This window comes from Chanodichthys erythropterus, chromosome 24 (genome assembly GCF_024489055.1).
Source record: "Chanodichthys erythropterus isolate Z2021 chromosome 24, ASM2448905v1, whole genome shotgun sequence".
NCBI lineage: Eukaryota > Metazoa > Chordata > Actinopteri > Cypriniformes > Xenocyprididae > Chanodichthys > Chanodichthys erythropterus.
Window position 1 is genome coordinate 23,691,923 of NC_090244.1, and position 22,046 is coordinate 23,713,968.

The following is a 22,046-nucleotide window of genomic DNA, read 5'->3' on the forward strand; positions in this document are numbered from 1 at the left end:
GGAAGTGAGGTTTAGGTGGGTGAGTGTAATCTCACTCCTCTGATCTCAAGAGATGCTCTAGTGACTGACGCTAGAGGTTGCAGCCTTTAGCCTCTTTGTTAGAGCGTCAGACTCCCACGACGGAGAGCCAGGTTCGAGGCCCACGCAGAGCAGGGCAAGTAGGACCTGGTTGAGGAGTTACACCAGGAACCTTGGAGTTGTAATTGATGATCAGTTAAACTTAACAGTAGTAGTGGGCATAGATTAATTTTTTAAATCTAGATTAATCTAGATTAAAATGGCTCATCTGAATTCTGCCGAAGACATTCAGAATATGTGAGATACCCAAATTGTCCCTGCGTCCCAATGCCCATACTATCCATCCTAAATAATATGTGAGATTAAAATAAGTGTGTCCCAAAGCATAGTATGTTGAAAAGAGTATGCCAAAAGTCCACGGATGGTGTACTATTTCCGGTAGATTTTCGAAGTGTGGATCCGTGCACACTATAAAGGCTAATATTGCCCACAACCCATTGCGCATTGTACGAGGATTCAGTTCAGAACCACAAACACGAGTAAAAAGTGTTAAAAACTACAAAACATGGCGGATATGCACAATCGACGCTGAGAGGTTGTTTGAGTGACTAATAATCAGTTCAAACTGATAGAAAATATTTATTTAATGTTATATGTTATTTTTCATCTGCAAATACCAATGTGGACTTTTATAAAGATCTGATTGGCCATTAACTTTTAAATACATCATTATGCATTAATATGAGGAGAGTTCTCCACATGAAAGACTCGCGACTGCAGATCAACGAGCTGCATTTCTCTCCGATACGGTAGGAAATTAACTAAATGAAATGTGGAGGATGTGAGATGATTGACAGGCCAGTTTACGGTGACAGGATGCGGCAGAGAGCAAAGACGCAATTGTATGGCGTGATATTATGTCCCAAAGCTTGTCTACTCTTTTGCTACACACTCAAAAGTAAGTACTTTTTGTTCACAGAAAGAGTAGGGCGTAGTATAAGTACGCGAATCGGGACGCAGCAAATGACTAAAAGTAATCCGCCATTTTGTCCGACAAAGCAGATAGGAGTTAGAAGATTAACCTCGGTGGAGTTAAACTTTTGTATATTATATTTTGTATATTGACATCTTTCCGCGTTTGAAACAACACTGATTCTCATGTTCATTCATGTGTATTTGATGCTATAAATTGACTCGTAGTAAGAGATGATCGATTTACGAGCCTCTTGAGTTGAGGCATTACAGTAATCTGTCACGACACATTAAAGAAAACGGGTTTTATTGTTTGAATTTCTTAAAAAACTACACAGTTTTAAAGCTGGGACTAAATATCATAAGTAACCTGCTCTGTCTTGTCTGTCGGCGTGTTGTCAGTGTCCTCTTTGCTCCGTGATGCATTTATCACTGCGTGTGGCGTGACAGCGCAACAGTAACTAAAGCCGAGTTCAGACTGCACGATTTTCAAAGCAGTCGGGTCACTGTTCTTTTCACACTGTATGACTATCTTGGCCAGCATTCAGTCGCTGCTGTGTTCAAACTGCACGATGGATCGGCGACAGAAGGTTTCACACTGCATGACTTTACAATAGGAAGAATCACTGACAACTCTGTCTGGCATGCAAACTACGTTTCACAACCAAACACACGCAAGATGTGACAAGGAAACAACGCGATATCACACAAGACCGGAGTTATTATTATTATTAAAAACGGTAGCCGGCAAGAGGCTTGCAATATGAATTGCCGGTGCGCTGATTTGCACCGAAAACAAGAAAAAGAAAAAAAGAATATGGGGGAGGAAATGGTTGGGGAGACTGTGGACTGTGTGTTCTGCAATGAGAGTTGGAGGTAAATACATAACTTTTCAATGTGCTGCTGTTGCGGATGGTCAAGCAAATGTTTGTGCTTTGTTTCTGTTTGATAGAATTGTAATGTTTATCTGAAACGAAGCCATGCTTGCTTATATTATGGTCTATAACTCCTCCCCCAACTCCCCACTGCTCTGTATCTTGCTCTCTCATTGGCTGTTGGTCATCGCAAATGTAGTTTTCAGTCAGAACACTTTTCACACTGCAGGATTTTGAATCGCCGACAGGTCCAGATATTTAGCATGCCAAATATCTCACGGGCGTCGGCGACTCGTCTGCGATTCTCTCAGATCGCGTCTTTGCTCATTCACACTGCGTGATTGTCACTCATGTGAACGAGCTCCGATTTGCTTGTGATTTCAGGCATTTGTCGGCGATTTCTCAAAACCTGTCGGCGAGCCAAAATCGGGGCTAAAATCGTGCAGTCTGAACTCGGCTTAAGGGGGGTGGGTTCAGTTCGGCTAGGTATACATCCGCGCTAAAATATCAAGGTGAAAGTCATCATAGCTTGCATAGTATAGACCCAGCTCCCAACCCAACTTTGAGAATAGATTAACAGCGATATTTTTTTTATCGCCCGATAAGAGTCTCACGTTAACGCAGCAGGTTAACGCCGATAACGGCCCACCACTACTTAACAGACAACATTGCAACTGCCCAGTCCTGCAGATTTGCCCTTCCTATAAGAGAATGCTACACAACTCGTTGTTCAAGCTCGTGTTCTATCCAGACTGGACTGAAAGAAATGGCTGAAGACACATCTTTTTTGTCAACACTTGACTCGTTAATACTAATACTTACTATTCTATAATTTTTTTTTTTTTTTAAATACTATGTGGTATATACATTTTACTTCTATAATGTGACATTTCCCTTAGAATGTGATATTTAATGAGAAAATATGTATGGTGGGACTATATTTTATCCTAAATGGTTCATGAAAAGTAGGTGTTACAAATCAAAATTAACGTAAACCTGAATCCAGGTTAGTTAAAACAATGGCTGTATATCTAATTGGCTATTGGTTGGCTTTATCCAATAGCTCATGACATCAATGAAGAAGGAAGTCATTCAGATTTAAAACTATCAATTAATTGTGTAGAAAAGTTAAATTTTCTTGAATAAGTAGCCAAAAAACTAATTGGTTCTGAATACTTTTCAAATCATAAACAAATAGCAGTAGACGCATTGAATTTATCTTCTTCAAGGTGTCTTATAGAACTTCACATTTAAGTTGGAAGGAGGAAACATGGTTACTTTGGACCATTTCCACTGATGAAATCATGTTCTTCTTATCAGTAGCTGACTATCATCAGCTCTGTAAAAGTTACAATAACTGAATCAAACAGAGGCTGAGGCATCTAGACAGCACAAAGCACTGTTAGCTGTAAAAAAGTATTTTATATCGAATTTAATGTTTATTTACAGGAGTTGAAGACTCCAGTCATAAATAGCTGTTTTATTCTACTAGGGGCAGGTCGCCCTCTCATGGAGGCAGCCATGTTGAAATCACATGACCAGCTAAACACTACTCACTTTATCTTGATAATTCCCCTGTTTTCAGACACTCTTTTATGTAGCTGTGGGATAAATTATTAACAAGCAACAAAGTTACCTGTAAATAGGATAACTAAACAATCACATCTATAACTTGGGAGTTTTGAAGTCATCATCCTATTGGTTGAATCCTACAGGATTTCCAGGAGAAATCTGTGTTGTGTTCTTTAAAGCCGGGGACACACTTAACGATTGTAAGGCTGATTAAGAATGTAAATTCATACTTATGACTGACTGCGCTCAAACACGTCCAGTCAGAGCCAGTTGCGTTCAGTCGGTGATTACAGTCAGTGTTTAGGTTCCGTGTGTAAGTATTTAAATATGCTTCAGTCGAAGGAAACAGTCTTTGTGTGTTGAGCTCAGTCTTTGAATGTTTCAGCTAGTCGTTAAGTGTGTCTCTGGCTTAACAGTCTATCTGGAAACAAAGCCATCATGACACAAAGCCACCTCATGAAAGAAGAAAGGCGTCATGTTTACAGCTGTGACGAGTGCTTATCGGGATCAACTAAACACTGGAAGTATGTGAAGTATGGAAGTATGTTCACAGCATAGACTCTTTAGAAGATGTCCAAGAGTTTGACATGCTAGTCTGTTATCATAGGGACATTAGGCTTGTTCGAGATGCATTGGAGCTGCTCTATTGAACAAGCCTATTGACTTAACATTTTCCCCTAAACATGACATTGAACAAAACAAACTGTGACTGGTTGCTCAGTGAGGTGGTCTCTTGGTCGCTCCTTGGCCAATGTAACCAATGAAAGCTGCTATTGGAGGCATCAGTCTGAAGGTCTGGCTATACGAGAATAAAACTGCATCCAATAGTCGAAGACAATTGTCCACAACCAAAAGTGTCGAATCAAGAAGTGAAACATTAATAATGGTGAAATTTGTTGCCCATTATTAATTTATTCCAGAACCAAAAGTGTTGAATCAGCAAGTGAAACAAACAAAAAAAATTAATATACTTTTTCTTATTAATTAATTTTTTTTTTTTTTTTTTTTTTGGGTAACTCAGCAATGTAAAAACCACTTTAGACTTCACAACAACCAAATAATGTCATGCATATTTTTGCTCACACTTTATCAAAGGCTGTTGTATGTTTGGAACAGCATACTAAACAAAACTCTATATAGCATGATAAATATATACTTATACTGTGCCGACTATGCTACTTTTTTGTATGCATGAATAATTACTGCAGTATGCTGCATGGAATACTGTATCCCACAATGCAAAGCTCTCAATGTAACTATACATTCACATTAACCTAAAGTAACATCAACTGCCTCTTTACCAAACCAAATTTTATACACATGATTGGAAGAAAAAAGGGTCCCACTTTGTATTAGGTGGCCTTAACTAATATGTACTTTCATCAAAAAATAAGTACAATGTACTTATTGTGTTCATATTTTATTGCAAAACACCTTTTCTGCTATTGAGGTGGGATATGGGTATGTTTAGGACAGGTTTGGTGGTATGGGTAGGTTTAAGGATGGGTCGCGGTGTAATTTTTAAAATATAAGTAACGTAAAACATGTTTGTACACAATAAGTGCATTGTATCACTTAACTACTATGTAAGTACATAATAGTTAAGGCCACCTAATATAAAGGACTGAAAAAAAAAATTTAAATAACCACACAGTATGTACTTAAAGAGGACTTAAAGAGGTACTGGACACCACTGACTTAATTAAACATGTAATGTAATGAGGCTATGTATTATGTATCAACAAGAATACTAAACTTGACACATTTATTATTGCATATTGCATATGCTACTGTATTGCATTGAATACAAAAAATAGCAATCAGTTGTATCAATTTTATGTTAGGTAGTATTATGCATAATAACACACGGCCATGTGAATCTTTTTACAGTTTGAAGATGCAGATTACCTGCAGTTCCCACCATGACCAGTAGATATTGCTAAAGACTTCTGCTGCTCTCCATCAATGTCTTTTCCTGATTACCTTCATCCTTAATCCCTGAAGAGAAGAATCAAAAGTCTAGATTAAAAATAATCAAAGGTTATATTAAAACACCCAAACCATTGCTCCAAGCATAAGGTACTAACGCACCAAACTCAAGCTATAATTTAAAGCAGGCAGAGAGCCACCTCCAAACTGTGTGAATACATGCGGACTGTGGTCTTTTTTGTTGTTTTAACATAATTTTCCTTTTAAACCAGAAAAAAAAAATGTCTTGTTACTTGTTTAGCTTTAAAAAACTTCTATATTTAATTTCTTATATTTTTCTATATATTATAGGCTGTATGTTATAGCCTATTTACTGTACATTAAGAGCATAATAAATTAACTACCTTTAAATGACGAAAGTGATGTCCAATACCAATATACTATACTATATATAATATATATACTTTTTATAGTCTGGCATTGCCTATAAATCAGGGGCATATATCTTCTTTAATCCCTTTGACATGTTTGTCTTGGATTTGTTTTGACCCTGTGACCTGTTACCAATCCTGCCATTTGAAATTCATATCGACATAATCATTGCAATACAGTTTTAAAAAGTAATATACTAATAACCACAATTAAGAACACTAAAGAAAGTAAACTGCATGAAAACTAGAGGATTTGTATATCTAATATGTATATGGTATGTATATGTATATGGTCTTCATATCAGTGCTGGTTTCATAATTACGTTATTATGTTATAACAGATACGTGAATGCATCATGGCTTAAGATCCTGAAAAAAAAACAAAAAACTAAAAAGTGTAGGGAAAACAGTCAAAGACGGACATATATTATCTCATTTTTTATAAATTTTGTTATAAACTTTATGCTAGCATACATAAATTTGGAGCAAATGCAAACCAAGTGAAATCATATCGTAAATTGGCTCCTCACAGAAGGATTTGGTTTCTAAGTGTCAAATCATCACTTCATAAGTCATCGAGCAACATGCTAGCTGCACTAAACCAGGTTGCACGTTTATTCTTCTGAGAGATCAGCTCATTACATTCACAATTCATAACTATGAAAATCATATTACATAGTAGACTTAACTAAATATAATTGCCACAATGGCATGTTAAATAATGCCATTAAGATCACAATCACATCATGTAAAATCAAAAAACACACACATTTGAAATGCACACATTTGCTTGACATTTACAAATGCAATAATAAAGGATTTTTATTATTGCATAATTAATATTTGTATCATCACATGCCTACCAAACATTTATTACTCCAGTAGTAAATCACTTAACGGTTCATTAATAATCCTGCTCAGGTAACATGGCGAATTTTTGCTCTTCTCAACAGTATTAAATAGATTAATAGCGGAATTACAGGTTTAATCCAGAAAGCAGGTGTTCGCCCTTAGGTCCAGTAAAGAAGGTGCATGTTAAATCCTTCAGATCCAAGGTAAGATTCAGGGGAGTCAACCAAGAAGTGCTCACCCAAAGAAGAAGGTGGCGAGCAGGATTCACACGTGCTGCTGACAGGCAATGAGGGTTTTTAAAATGGCATTCTTTGATGGCTCAGCAAAACCTCAGATTTCTCTTTAAGGAACTGCTGTGTTGCTAAGACCAGTGGATCAGAGCACACATCTGAAATTCACACCACAAATACCTTCCATGTTCCCTTCTTAAAAATAACCTACCCTTTACAGATGTTCTTTTTTATATATTATTTATTTGCTACTTTTTTGTAGAATTTTCACCACTGCTAGTAATGCCGACTTTCACTTATTAAACTAATAAGGGGGCATACAATTTTCAAATATAGAAATACACCAGCAAATGCTTTGGGAGATGATGTGTGGGTCTTGAAATTACTCACCCAATGATCCATCAAGACATAAAAGGGACATCATTCTGCAAGAATTATAAAATATTATAATTATAATTTACCCTCACACTGGATATTAACCTTTTAAAGACAAAAAAAGTTCTGCCATGACAACTCTTGGAGTGTTTGGCATGGCAATGGATATGACAATGTTTGGTCTTGGCGGTATAGATCTGCTACACTGCTGCTGCTGTAATGCTGCTGCGAGCAATACGGGAATTGACCCTTCGCAAAGACCCGCCCCCTTTAGTTACTGTTGCTTTGTCCTACAAGGCATGGCGCTGTCACGCCACGCAGAGTGAAAAATACCTCGCGGAGCAAAGAGGACACCGACAACATGTTGCCAGACTAGACAGAGAACATTCGAACAATAAAAAACGTTTTGTGGCTCTTTAATGTGTCGTGACAGACTGCTGTAGTGCCTCAGCTCAAGAGGCTCGTGAACCGATCATCTCTTCTTACTAGTTAATTTATAGCATCAAATAAATATGAATGAACATCAGAAGGAAAGTTGTTTCAAATGCAGAAAGACGTCGGTACACACCACTTTCAAGTTTAAGTCCACCAAGGTTAATCTTCTAACTCCTGACTGCTTTGTCGGACAAAATGGCAGATTCAGCATTATGATTGGTTAGATCGCTTGTCAATCAAACTCCTGGCAAAGGGTCAATTGCCACTTCCAATAAATTCACGACACACTGGTGTGAGCAAGACATGCTACTGCTATACAATATACATACATGAATTACCTGTAGCAGATACAGGTGGAGCTGGGGAAGGTGGAGGGTTTCTGAAAGCACGCTGCAATTGCTACAGCAGATGCTGACCAAATATATGAAGGTTGAGCATGCAAGCTCATTGGCTACTGAAACAAAAGGAACCAATCAGCTGTTCCCTATAAGAGAATGAGGTGATAGCAAACAGATTGAGTTAAGGACCTATCAGCCTGTGCCATCTAGAGTTTCATGACAGAACTATGTATTTATTTGAAAAAAAATGGAAGAAGTCTTACCTTGATTTAGAATTTAAGTTAGTTATATTGAATTATAGTTTAGTAAGGTCAAAATTAAACCTTATTGCTACCCCTTTTACTTTAGTAAAAATAATGTTGGGTGGGACTTTATGAGATGTGAAAACTGGTATCAGGTGGTTTGACAATTGTGGTTTGATGAGAGGGCATGGTAATGTCAACCAAAACCGAGGTGGAGTTAGTAAATACACATTTCTTTTTAACAGCATTCACAGATTAATCATTTACAATAAGACATAGAAAGTCTGTTGTCTATTAAAGAAAAGATAACAAAAGATTACAGTAATAGTTAAAAAATAAATAAATAAAGCAGAAAGCAACAATTATTACAGTTAGGTTGTTTATTTAGAAAAGGCATGATTTTGGCAAACAGTCAATCTATAGTATTTTTATGAACTATAAATGAAGCAGTTCCTGCAGGACCTTTAAGTAGTACATTTTATTCAGATCTAAGTCAGGAAAAGATCATGGTGGATTACTCATCATCGTCTTCAAGATTCAGTCTCAAACATCTTCTTCCTGCCACCCATACCAGCCTTATCCTCAATGTTCTTACGCCAGTCACCAACATCACGCAGTTCTTTATCCTGTGAAAAACAGGTTTCTAGTGATCTGGAAGACCTGATCACCTACAAATGAAAATTCGATCATCAAATGTAATCACCTCTTCTTTGACCTCCTTCTTGACTTGTTTCAGGTTGGCTCTCAGATCCATGGAGACCTTGTGCTTGGAGCCCAGCAGAGCCTGAAGCATAGCGTCAGCAGACATGCGCACTTTCTTCAAAGGAGGCTTCTTGAACTTGCCCTTCAGGTCAACAATCTTGATATTTAAGTCTTTGACCTGAAACGTACAAAAATAATCTAGCTGACCACCTCGATGATGGACCACATAGAAGGAGATACACGAGAAACATCTTACCTCATCAACGACCATGATAGCTTTGTGCTCAAGAATATATCTCTCCTCATCAATCACATTGATTTTTGCATGTAGCTCTTTGCAGAGCTCCTGTTGACAGAATAAAATTCACACTAAAGCTTTGAATTTCCAAAAAAGCTTCTAGAAGTAATAATAACCGGATTGTACCTGTAGTTCTTGTTTGGAGCTTGGGTATGACAATGGAGGACAGTTTTCTTCCATGTATCTCTTCCTCTCCTCCTTCTTCTCGATCTGCTCTGCTTCCAGTAAGTCTTTTGCAACCACAAGCATCAAGCTCTACAAGAAAATATGATTCATTGAGAATCCTAGTATACTTGTAATTTTAAATGGAACTTTTTGGATGTTGGTTTGTTCAGCTAATAAGACATGAGCTCTTACCTTCAGGCTGTGTTTCTTACTACTAGACATTCGTTTTCTAATAAAAAGGAGACACAAGGACATACTTTATATTAGGATGTTCACCTCTGTATTGTGCAATTTTAGTAATATTTGTGCTTTGTTTACATAGACACAAAATTTACAATGCTTGCAAGGAAGCACAGCATTGATATTCCTTATAGCCTTAACGTTTGTTCTAAACCATGATCCATAAGTTGTCAGGATGGTGTCAGCCTTAGGGCCTGTTCACACAGAATGCCTTATTTAAACATGCAATGTTTGGCTGTTACAACGCATCTTGCTGTTTTTTTAGTGTTTTGGCAATTAGCACCACATTTTTTTTTGGCTGCAAATCAAGCCAAAAATCTGTGCAAAAGTCTCATAGGGAATTCCAGCCCCTTTAACCCATTTAAGATTACAATTTGAAGAATCTCCCATTTTCTTATATAGAATATTAGCCTTTCAAAACATAACATATTTGCATTCTTTTATATTCTTTTATATACTGTATACACAGAGCTGGGTAGATTACAGTTACTGATTACAAATTACATGCCAAAATTTGTAATCAGTAATATAATCTCTTAGATTACACATTTTTGGTAACATAATCTGACTTCTTTTGGATTACAGATTACTTTTGTGCTAACCCTTATTTGATGTCATGTATATTGTAAGATAATCTTGTACTATTCTGACAGATACAAAGAAAAAATATAGTCCAAAAATTCTATTCTATTCACCAACAAGAGCCTCAACAAATTCTTTTTAAAGTGCAATGTATGGACAGTTAATACTTCAAAATACTAACACTAATGTACCTGTTAATGTTTGCTGATAGTAACACTGAATAAAACAAAATCATATCTTATGATTTTAAGTAAATTTACAAAACAGCAACATTACAAAAACAAATATTCTTGTTGTTGCTGATATCTGTGCATGATTCCCCCCACCAATATATATACAACAAGAATATTTGTTTTTGTAATGTTGCTGTTTTGTAAATTTACTTAAAATCATAAGATATGATTTTGTTTTATTCAGTGTTACTATCAGCAAACATTAACAGGTACATTAGTGTTAGTATTTTGAAGTATTAAGTGAGTTCCCTTCAAAACTTTTGCGTTCCTCAGAGAAACCCCCAGAGATATTTTACATTTCCCGGCAAAGAACTCCTGCCATTCTTCTCAAGATACTGAATGGATGGTATACTTACTCAGTCATTTTGTAGTTTTCTTTACACCCTTTTGACAGGAAGAAAAGAGAGAAATGCATCAGAGGCCAAAATAACTCACTGTACGCAAGTATGAGAACACAGTTACTTTTAGGTACACAATCATCATTGTATTAATACAAACTGTCTTCCACTGTAATGTTAAACTGTCGACATCTGATTACTAAAAACCCCCCACCAAGTATATATGTCCAACAACCTCAGGTTAAGGATCCAGTGTTGGTATAGCCCAAAGCTTATTCCTAGCAAAGTAACCTTTCAATAGCCAATCCAATGCCACCAAATTCATAGACCAGGGTTCCTCAAATCTGCCCTGCAGAGTTTTTTTTCCAGCTCTAATCACAGACACTTGAACTAGCTAGTCAATGTCTTCAGAGTTACAAGTAGGTGAGTTTGATCAGGGTTTGAGCTAAACTCTAAACCCAAGCTAAACCCGGATTGAAAGGGAACCCCTGGTATTAAGACTTGAATGGCTTAATATAACGTAAATGATGTCTCTTACTGGAATTTGTAGTAGAAACCCCATGAAAGATTTACGTTATTTTAAAAATCCATGACATATTTGGATAATGGGCGGCGCCATTTTGTTGTGGTTTAGGTGCACATTGTGTTCTTGATGGCGTCAAATGGTTGCATTTGGTGAGCTACTGACACGGCCCTGTTGTATTTTTCGGAATATAATATATGATGCCATATTGTGCAGCTTTTGGTTGCAATTTTTTCAGTCGGTGGACAACAAGAGAAGCGATGCAAGTCATTACTGCTTTACTAGCGATAAGAAGACGAGAAAAGAATGGGAAGTTCCTAATTGTGTCTTTGTTCTCTTCACTTTAGCCTTGATGCCTTTGATACTTTTCATCTGTATGTTTTGGAGTAATGTTAACTTAGTAACGCATACAAAGTCTTAATGTCCACGGGGTTCCTTTTAAAACCCGATCGATTTGATCGACCTTTTTAAAAAAAATTGTGAGGATGAAAACATTGAAGCTGTGCAATGTCTCGGTGGCTATTCAAACAACTGTTGTATGATTGATGTGTAAAAATCGTCTGATATGTCACCTGAAAGCATTACACACGGTTAAACATGCTGAGAAGATGCTGCTGTTTTTATACTATCACAGATATCTTGTGCATTACAGCACACACAAGCTTTGAGGCAGTCTGTCTCAATTGAGATGTGTTTTGGGTTGCCCTCATCAGTCTCCACGACATGCGCAGCATTTGGTTAAAGCCTACGCTTATATCCATCGGCAACTGTAAGCTCTTTCAGTAGTTGTGGTCTGCTAAAAGCCTCAAAGGCATCAGATCTAAAGTGAAGAGAACAAAGACACGGTTCTTTAGGAAGTTTTATTTGTCCACATTCTTCACAACTTCCTATTCTTTTCTCCTCTTATTGCTAGTAAAGCAGTGAAGACTTACATCGCTTGTCTTTTTGCCCTTTGACTGGAAATTACAACCAAAAGCAGCACAATGTTGCATTGTATATTATATTCTGAGTTGTGTTGCGGTAAAAATAGCAACAGGGTAGTGTCAGTAGCTCACCGAGTTCAACCATTTGACATCATCGACATAGAACGCACTGTGCACCTAAACAAAATGGTGCCGCCCGTTGTCCAAATATGTCATGGATTTTTTAAATAATGTAAACCGTTCATGGGTTTTCTTCTACATATTTCAGTAAGAGACATCATTTACATTATTTTAAGCCATACAAGTTTCCCTTTAGAAACCCTGCCATGGCCATTCTGGTCATGTGACCTTTTTGTATTACTATTAATGTCAGGAGTTTTATGAAGACCACATGGTCCCCAAGCCTCTTTGACTCATCCTAGAGGATTTTCTCCAGGAGGTCACTGCAATATGATCTCAAGGCCAGTACATCAGCTGCAGACACAGCCCCATCCTCAAGAGCATCTCTGGGATGTCAAAGATATGACAACACAGCTCTCCTTTATTCCCTGTTAAACAACCGTCTCAAATGTCTTTCTTAATATACTCCTTCTCTGAGAGACAGACCGGACTAACTGGCCAAACGATGACAAACTGATTGACTAATTTAGTACACTTAAATGGACTCTTAATGCCTCAATGACATACTTAGAAAGCTGTGAAGACAACAGTCAGGTCACATAAGTCTATTTGAAGAAGGACTATTCTAAGTAGCCATAGAAGGAGACTGAGGACATATTTTGCAGAAACATATGGCAGAATAGATCAAGTAGTCTCAAAGCCTTTGTGTCTTTTTGTGTGAGGGTTTGGTAAAAGAGCAACTTCTAAACTCTTAAAAGTCAAGACTAATTTCTCTGAAGAAATATATTTCCATATTCCAGAGCTTCCAGATGGTTAAGGCATTTCAAATCATTACACATCATGCATAAGATTAACTAGAAGGTCTTTGTGAATAGTCAGCATTGTCTTTCAGATTGAAAAATATTGCAAATCAGTTTTATACTAGACAGCGTTGTAAATCAGTCGTTATTAAGGAGGACCACAAGAAAGTGTTGACAGGTGGAGTAAAACTCAAGGATCGGTCTCAGATTTATGTTCATGTCGGTGTTCACTTTCAAACAGCAGTATACTGACATCACCAGTTAGTATATCAAACCAGACCTCCCCCTTCAGGTCACCATTCAAAACTATTCTGTTCTTTTTAGCATTGTTTCCAGAGGGAAAGACTTCAGTTGAGATGCAAAAACAGAAACTTTACATGAGTTAAAATCACCAATAATGATCATACAATATTGTGACGACTATTTGAAGATATTTTCACAAATCATTCACATATCAACTTGGTCTAAATGCACAATAAATAGCTACAAAACTAACCAAACAACAGTACAACAAAAAATCTATATATTACATTTATGCTCTTAGCAGGCAACTTCTTAACATTGCAATTTACGGTAGAAGAATGACAACTTTCTCCATCACCTCCATCATCAATCCCACAAACTACATTTTACAACTTCCAACAAATATGTACCAAAAAAAAAAAAAAAAAAAAAAAAATGGTATTTGCAAAGACAATGAACCAAGGAAACTGCTCTCACCTTTCTAGAAGAACAGAGGAACGTCTTCTAGGGAACAGATGGCTGTCAAACCAAGACACAGGCAGCAGACGTGCTAAGAAGATATATATTGCATTCTCTGATCTCTCTGCAAATCCATGGTTTCTCTTTATGGAAAGTGGATTATCCACCAAACCAATGAGCTGACAAGGTCATGAAATACGGTACTATCCCTCCTTCGCTGCGCCTTCAGTATAAATATCCTGTCCTTCAAGATAGTTATTCTTTTATTCTAAGAATGACCTCTTCGTGTTACAATCATCTATATATCCATCCATCTATCCATCTATCTACAGTATCTATTTATGTATCTCTCTACACAGTAAAAAAAAAGTTAAATTTACAGTAAAAAACTGGCGGCTGTATTTGCCAGAAATTTACCGTAAAAAATATGGTAGCAACATTTCACTAACTAATATGATGTTAATTTACCAACCTATTGAAATACTAATATCTGTTTTGTACCTTTGTAATACACTGACAACCAGTGTTGCAAAGTCTGCGGTTTTCCCGTGGAATTGTGCTAGTTTTACACTGTGGCTGCGGGTTGAATCAACCCCAAATAACGTGATATTTAGCACCTTGAATGCAAATTTTACCAGAGGTGCCCCACCAAAAACATGGATTTTACCCCCCGGAACGCTATTTTTACCATGGGAGCCCCCTGAAATGCAATTGGGCTAGTTTTGAGGGGCAATTGGGTGGGTTTTGTTGTGAAAACCTGGCAACCCTGCTGACAACCACCAAACACAGTGGTGATGAAAGTCACATGATGAATCAAAGCTCATCACAAACAGATTTTCCACAAGCTGAGAAGGTCAATACTAATATTTAGAAGGTTACATCAAATCTGAAGTGTCACAGTGGGAAATTCTGGGAATGTCAGTTTATGGTTTTTCACTGTAAATTACACAATGAATTGTTCTTTTTCACATCCAAAAACAGTAAATTTAACAGTATTTTACTGTAAAACTATTTTAAATTAATGGTTAGATCTATTACAGTTAGTCACCGTATATAGTATGAAAACGGTTTTTCACAATCATTAAAATCACGATCATCCATCCATCCATCTATCCATAAATAAAGGATAAATCTCACAACGCGCGTTACCTTACATTTTTGTGTTCAACATCGTCCATGTTTCCGAGCAATTGTTCTCACAAGTGCCAGGAAGGCGTCACCATTACCTGTTATATTTAAACATAATAAAATGTTATCAGCTTTTATTCACTCATAAATCAATAATACAAACTGACAATAAATACTTACTTGGTGCCCAGGGATTGGTGAAGAAATGGTATTTAAAAAGCTGGTTACATTATGCATCAGAATGAACACAGAACATCATTCCTGCTTAAACATTTTAATGGTTGTGTAAGACATTGATACATGGGCTGAGAATGCACATTTCCAGTATTCTTTCAATATTGAACAGTAAACTAGGTGATCACATTTACTTTCCCATAATAGCAAATGTAAATGAATGTGTTTATGGTACAGTTTCTCGCACATTAAAGACAAGGCCAATTCAATTTGAGCAGCATATTTAACTTGAAAAACTAAAACAAAATTTAAGCCTCAGCTTCAAACATCTTCTTCCTGCCATCCATGCCAGACTTGTCTTCAATATTCTTACGCCAGTCCCCAACATCGCGTAGTTCCTTATCCTAGGAAGAGTAAATTAAAAATAAGATTTAGTCAGTGAGCCAGTATACTAAGGATTTGAGATTGAGATTTTAGACAAAGCAATAAAGAATGCAATTTAAACGCTCACCTCCTCTTTGACCTCCTTCTTGACTTGTTTCAGGTTGGCTCTCAGATCCAGAGACACCTTGTGCTTGGAGCCCAGCAGAGCCTGAAGCATCTGATCGGCAGACATGCGCACTTTCCTCAACACTGGTTTCTTGAATTTGCCCTTCAGGTCAATAACTTTGATATTCAGGTCTTCAATCTACAATCAGTCAATGAGAGCCATCAATATAGAAACTATAAGATAAAACACAAATTGGATTGGAATATAATTTAGATGACATCTTACCTCCTTTGCACACTTATTGACTTTCATTTCCAGATCATATCTCTCCTCGTCAGTGACATCAATTTTGTGGTGAAGCTCCCTGCACAGTTCCTGTAAACAATAAGGACAAAGAGTATTTATCACTCACAATATATGTCCTCTAAGGTGTCATGCACATACTTATTTATTATTTACATGAATGTATTGTTTGGTACCTGTAATGCTTGCATGCCTCCAGGTAGAGACAGAGGTTTACAGGTTTCTGACATGTATCTCTGCCTCTCCACCACTCTGTCCTTTTCTTCCTGTTCCAGTAAACCTTTAGCGATGCCAAGCATCAAGCTCTGGGACACAGAGAGGCAGGCTGTCGTTATTAATCATTAACGGACAATGAAAAATAAGTATTATTTTGAGTCATACCGTACCTTTAGATGATGCTTGCGACTCGAGGACATCTTTTTCCTGGGGTGGTTTGAAATGTTGAGATCGATCAAATACATTGTGTAAAGCAGTAACTAATAACCACAAGACTGCACTTTTCACAGTATTATTTTATATTTAACATACACAAACATACAGGAAATATACCACCACAGCAAAACATTTCTGTTAATGAGTCAAGTCAAGTCATTCGCTTTTTACAATACAGATTGTTTCAAAGCAGTTTCACAATAATAATAGGAAAATGAATGGACAGAGATTGTTTTGAGGAAGATGATGGTAATCTAAAAAGGCGGAATCAAAATATTTACTCACTCCGACATCTTGGCTGAATTTGATTTTGCCCCCTGTGAAAGAAACAATTTACAATTAATGCAAAGCACTGGTAAAATTACAATCAGCAAAGAAAAAGGACTCTGCATGGACTATGTAAAATGGGCTTTGTTAGTGTTTAAGCTTGTATGGTTTCATAAAAATGAATTATATTTATGTATGCACATTTTATTCTTTTTTTAATCATGTATTTAATTATTGATTCATTCATTTTAATACGTTTAATTAGATTGTTATTCCACATACATAAATAATATAATATAATATAACAATGATTTGGGGGGCTGTAATAATCGCACGGCACAGGAAATGCAATAACTTAATTTGGCAAACATGTGAATAAAATTTTGCAAATATGTGAATAAAACTTAGGGCACAGCTACTTCAACACAAATGACACAGAACAATGAACAGAGGAAACTAATATCTTTTCCACTGCATGGTACGGCTCAGTATGGCTCACTTTTTGGCACGTTTCCACTGCATGGGATGGCTTGCTACAGAACGGTACGGCTCGCTTAAATGGTACCACCTCGGTTGAGGTTCCAAGCATGCTGAACCGATACTAAATGTGACGTGTAAACACTGCAGATCAACGATTGGTCAGAGAGAATCATCACTACCAGCGTCATGAAGCAAGACACCAAACCCGCTATATTTAAATAGTCAGAAACAGCCACCGCAATTTGTTCACACGACATTTTTTAAACGACTTGCTTTAAACAATCGCCGCACGCAACATCCAAAAACAAATGGCTATATTGTGGTCAGTAGACAAGGTGCAGACTTGTTGGCAGACGAGGAGCAGATCCACGGCAGTAAAGGCGGCGCAACTATAATGATCAGTCTATAATCCCACCCACACTGAAGCAGTATTAAACTGCAATGGAAAAGCAAACCAAAAGTAAGCGAGCTGAGCCGTGTTAAACCGAACCAAGCCGAGTAGTTCCATGCAGTGGAAAAGCTCCATAAGGGTTTAAATACACAGAGTAATCAACAGAACTAAGAACAGGTGAGAAACATTAGAGTAACTATGGGGACTAATAATGACCAGGAACACAGGCAAAACAGGGACAGGGAAAATGAAACCAAAACACAATGAAACTAAACAGGCTTAAGGCCTGTACACACTAGGACGAATATCGCGCGCGATTATCGGCGACGTTTAATGTCTCGTGACTACACAAAGGGCGCCAATGTGAGTGTGCACACCAACGCGAAAAACGCAAGGCGTAAAATCATCATTTTTTTAAAAACGCCTCGGGTTCATTTTTTTGGTTTGACACGCCACGTTAAAAACTGGCAGACCAATGAGAGTGGCACTTTTGTTCACGTGTCTGGAGCTGCTGAAGTTACAGTAAAACACGACTTGGTGGTGCTCAAGCACAAAACGGTCTTGCCGAGCACACATTGATACCAAGACGACGAAGAGAAAGTAAGTAGAAGAGGAAGACCCCTACAAACTATGCCTGTGTCTTAATCAGCCTCCTAGCTTCCTAGGTCATGTATCAGTATACCGTGTAAATGAATGTGGCCGACTCCCTGATCAGTGCCCTGACTACTGAACTAGGGAGCTGATTGAGACGCATGCTATGGGTGCTCTGCCAGTTCTTGGCCACACCAATAGATGTGTATTATTTCTGTATTTTTACTGTCTCCCAGGTGGATGCGAGGGAGGGAGGTGCCAAGGAGGAGCCGGCTGGTTGACGTTGAGTGATGGCTTGGGGGCTGGAGGGGGGGCCAGGGGATCCCCTTGCCAAGGCAGAGTTGGAGACCGGAAGACCCGATGGCAGATCAAAACAGCAGAGTGGAGTCAAGAGAAGGACTAAAGGGAGCCAGCAGAGGCAAGGCCAAAGGACTCTCTTGAGTGGAGGAAGGAAACATCCTCTTTTTTCATTATACAGAGGACAACTGCAGCCCACCCTCAGCGGTGGGAGTTTGGGCGGGGCTCCATTCTATTCCCTAGATTTCCACTAGCACACCCACTGGGATGGACAATGTTGCCAGCTCATTCACTTGGTCAGACTTTCCGTCGGGCTCAGGTTCCGGGGCAATGATTGGCTCAGCTATTGTTTCTGGTGCTGGCATCACAGCAGGCTCAGGCTCGGTGGGTTCTGTCAATAAGCTCCATGCAGGGTGTAATAGGTAAGCAGAGCAGGAGGACTGCTGGTACCTCCATTTATAGAAACGGTGTTTAAAAAATTATCTTTCGGTTCCGTGTTCTGTAATGATTTGGGTGGCAGTAATAATCGCATGACAAATGAGTACAAATGAGAACAAATGAGAACTAATGAGTAACTATGGAAACAAATGAGTACAAATGATACAAATGAGTACAAATAAGGACAAATGAGTAACTATGGAAACTAATAATGACCAGGAACACAGGCAAAATGGGAACAGGGAAATTAAACCAAAACACAATGAAACTAAACATACTTAAACATAACCATGACATTTATACTATACTTTTTCTAAAGTAAATGCCTTCATATACTACGTTTTTGTGAATCGGAACAACATTGTTTCACTGTTTGCCCCTACTAATTGGTCGATTGGTTGAAAAGAAACTGCTAAACGACTAGTACCAAACTAGTCAATCATTATGTTCATATAAGGCAGTGATAGCGTCTTCTGGTCCAAAGTGAATCATCTGCTATTTTTGGGCAGAAGGTGTAAGTTCTTCTCTAGAGATCTTCTGTGCTAAGCCTGTTTCTGGGTGATAATCAAAATCTTGACCCCACCTCTATTCCTTTCCTCCCAGTCATCTGCAACTGATCTAACATAATGACTCAAATCATGACATCAACTTTTTCCACATAAACCCCTTTCTCAAGGTTTTAATTTCCATTTATTTAAAGGCTGAGCCTAACTTGAATGTATGACCAAAGATTGAAATGTATTTCCATTTAGGGGCACAGTAAAGCACAATCAAGCAAGGACATTAAATTTCAAAAATAGCTTTGCACATATTTTTGAGAAAAAAAAAAAAAATTAAGAAATAGTTCACCCAATGAAAATTCTGTCATTTAGTACATATTATATTATATTATATTATATTATATTATATTATATTATATTATATTATATTATATTATATTATATTATATTATATTATATTATATTATATTATATTATATTATATTATATTATATTATGTTATATTATATTATATTATATAGTTTAAATAAATATGTCAAATAACATTAAACTTAATTTAATATTTACAACATGAATTTCCCTAATGGGATCAAAAAATTATCTTATAATTAGTTCAAAACTGAACAATTATCAACTCTAATCTCTAATCTACTTCTTTGTCAGGATTACTTTCAGAATGCAAATTGCAATGCCAGGTCTAAAGTTTGATAATGAGTACCATTGTGATAATGTGAGTAAATATGTAGTAAAGTCCTTTATATTTGAACAATGCTAACACCCCAGATTTAAGCCATAGCATCATTGTCTAAAGCACCAAAGAGATCCCTGAGTGTCATTTTAGACACACCAGCTGAAGCGTTATTTATTTATTTTAAGATTAGTTCTTGACAGAAAGATGGCAACAATGGCATATCACCCACTAATCCTAACAGCCGAAACGGATTGAGTTTCCAAATCTCAAATAAACTATTAAACCAATTATCTTTCAGCTACTAAGTGTGTGCGCAATGAGCATTTTTTAATAGCAGTTTTCTATTCCCAACAAGAATACAAAGTTAACGTCCCATGACAAATAAACTGATTTCCCAATAAATCAATCCAAGTCTGAACAAACTTTTCTTAAAGATTCTGAAAAATTATATCATGCACAAATCACTTATCTCAAATTACACTTACAAAAATGAAAATAAAAGAATAAATAAGCACATTTCATATGCATTGCAAGCAAAATTTGGTTAAAATCCTAATTCCACAACAAAAAGGTCAAAATTCACCCATATGCTATTGAAACAGGATAAAAACATTAACAATAGGATAATCAAAGGAAAAAGCAAAGAAAACAGCATCTCACCAATGAGCTGAGGCACACACAGCCTTGAGAATGGAGGAATAATTGGGTCTGTGCAGAGAGTGGGCATCATAACTATATATTGTATTCCCTTATGACCAAGGAAATCCCATCACTCTTTTTATGGTAGTAGATCCATTCAGAGAACCAATGGGCTAACACACACCTGAAACACAATATCAAATCCCTCATCTCTACCCGAACCCCCTCCATATAAATAACCCCTCTTTAGATTGTGCAATTGAAGCCCACACATGATGCAGTGTTCATGAACACTTTGCTAAGTTAATAAAAAATCATTTGCAGAAAAAAAGTGATTCAAGTATTGTATTACATCTTTTATAATATTTAAAAATATATCTTATATTAAAGCTTTGTTTTTCAAGCAACAGTGATTGTGCCCCAGAAACAAAAAAAAAACAAAAAAAAGTTACACGCATCCTTTCACTGTAAACTGGCATGTCAATCATCTTGTCACAGTTAACATCTTCGAACATCCACACTTCGAAATTCTACCAAAAATAGTAGACTTCCGAAAATAATTTGGCAATGCTTTTGCATTCTCTGACAAATGTTTTGCGCTCCCCCGAGAAACTTTGTGTTCGCTTGCAAAATGTTTGAATTGCCCCAAGAAACTTTGCGAATGTTTTTGCGAGCGAACGCAAGGTTTATCAGGGGAATGCAAACATTTTGCGAGCGAATGCAAAGTTTCTCTGGGAATGCAAAACATTTGTGGGCGACCGCAAAAGCTTTGACTAATTATTTTTCCTCCCATCTTATTTTTTTTTTCCACCACCATGTCCCCTTAGGGGCACCGTACTAGAGAGATGGGGAAACACTCTTTTTTATTCAGTAGATGAGCCTGTGAATACATGAGGAGTAGCAGATTTCCATCTGTTCTATTTATGTTTCCAAACAGCTGGCATGGTGCTGATGGCTACCTGGGACTGTCCCACTCCAGGCACTCAAATATAGTGATGTAATTGGCACAGCTGTCAAGCAAAGAGCAGAAAGAGAATGTGCAAATTAAGGAATAATAATGATTTTCAACACATTTTTATTATTCCTATGGGGGCCTGAATAAAGTGTGAAAGATTTCTTTCTTTTTTTAATAATCCGTTCTTTAAAGAAATTGTTAAATTAGTAACGTGTCAACAAGAGAAAATTCTCATTTGAAAACATAACATTACAATTGATAACATTTCACTATTAACTCTTTAATAACTACATCTATATACTCTTTAATAGCAATTTAAGATTTATGGCACTTTAATGTAAAACTATGTTTCTTACTTAAAATGGATATAAACTG

The 22,046-nt window shown here is 37.1% G+C and overlaps 2 protein-coding genes across 2 annotated transcripts; both read right to left on the reverse strand.

Moving 5' to 3' along the window:
* Positions 1-8,738: 8,738 nt before the first annotated feature.
* tnni2a.2 (troponin I type 2a (skeletal, fast), tandem duplicate 2) lies at positions 8,739-14,011 on the reverse strand. Its single transcript, XM_067379114.1, has 7 exons — positions 13,914-14,011; positions 10,846-10,873; positions 9,627-9,663; positions 9,396-9,524; positions 9,228-9,317; positions 8,973-9,149; positions 8,739-8,895 (listed from the first exon to the last, which is right to left on the reverse strand). Exons 2-7 carry the CDS (start codon positions 10,851-10,853, stop codon positions 8,800-8,802), a joined length of 537 nt encoding a protein of 178 aa, XP_067235215.1. The 5' UTR covers positions 10,854-10,873; positions 13,914-14,011; the 3' UTR covers positions 8,739-8,799.
* A 1,276-nt stretch (positions 14,012-15,287) lies between these two features.
* tnni2a.1 (troponin I type 2a (skeletal, fast), tandem duplicate 1) lies at positions 15,288-20,800 on the reverse strand. Its single transcript, XM_067379011.1, has 7 exons — positions 20,738-20,800; positions 16,708-16,739; positions 16,377-16,413; positions 16,167-16,295; positions 15,973-16,062; positions 15,709-15,885; positions 15,288-15,601 (listed from the first exon to the last, which is right to left on the reverse strand). The coding sequence occupies exons 2-7, from the start codon at positions 16,713-16,715 to the stop codon at positions 15,506-15,508; spliced, it is 537 nt and encodes a 178-aa protein (XP_067235112.1). The 5' UTR covers positions 16,716-16,739; positions 20,738-20,800; the 3' UTR covers positions 15,288-15,505.
* Positions 20,801-22,046: the final 1,246 nt, after the last annotated feature.

Coding starts and splice junctions, on each gene's coding strand:
- tnni2a.2 (XM_067379114.1), bottom strand. Junction 9,525..9,626: donor GTAAGAAACACAGCCTGAAG/GTAAGAGCTCAT, acceptor ATTTTCTTGTAG/AGCTTGATGCTTGTGGTTGC. Junction 8,896..8,972: donor AGAAGGAGGTCAAAGAAGAG/GTGATTACATTT, acceptor TGTTTTTCACAG/GATAAAGAACTGCGTGATGT.
- tnni2a.1 (XM_067379011.1), bottom strand. Junction 16,296..16,376: donor GTCGCAAGCATCATCTAAAG/GTACGGTATGAC, acceptor TCTGTGTCCCAG/AGCTTGATGCTTGGCATCGC. Junction 15,602..15,708: donor AGAAGGAGGTCAAAGAGGAG/GTGAGCGTTTAA, acceptor TACTCTTCCTAG/GATAAGGAACTACGCGATGT.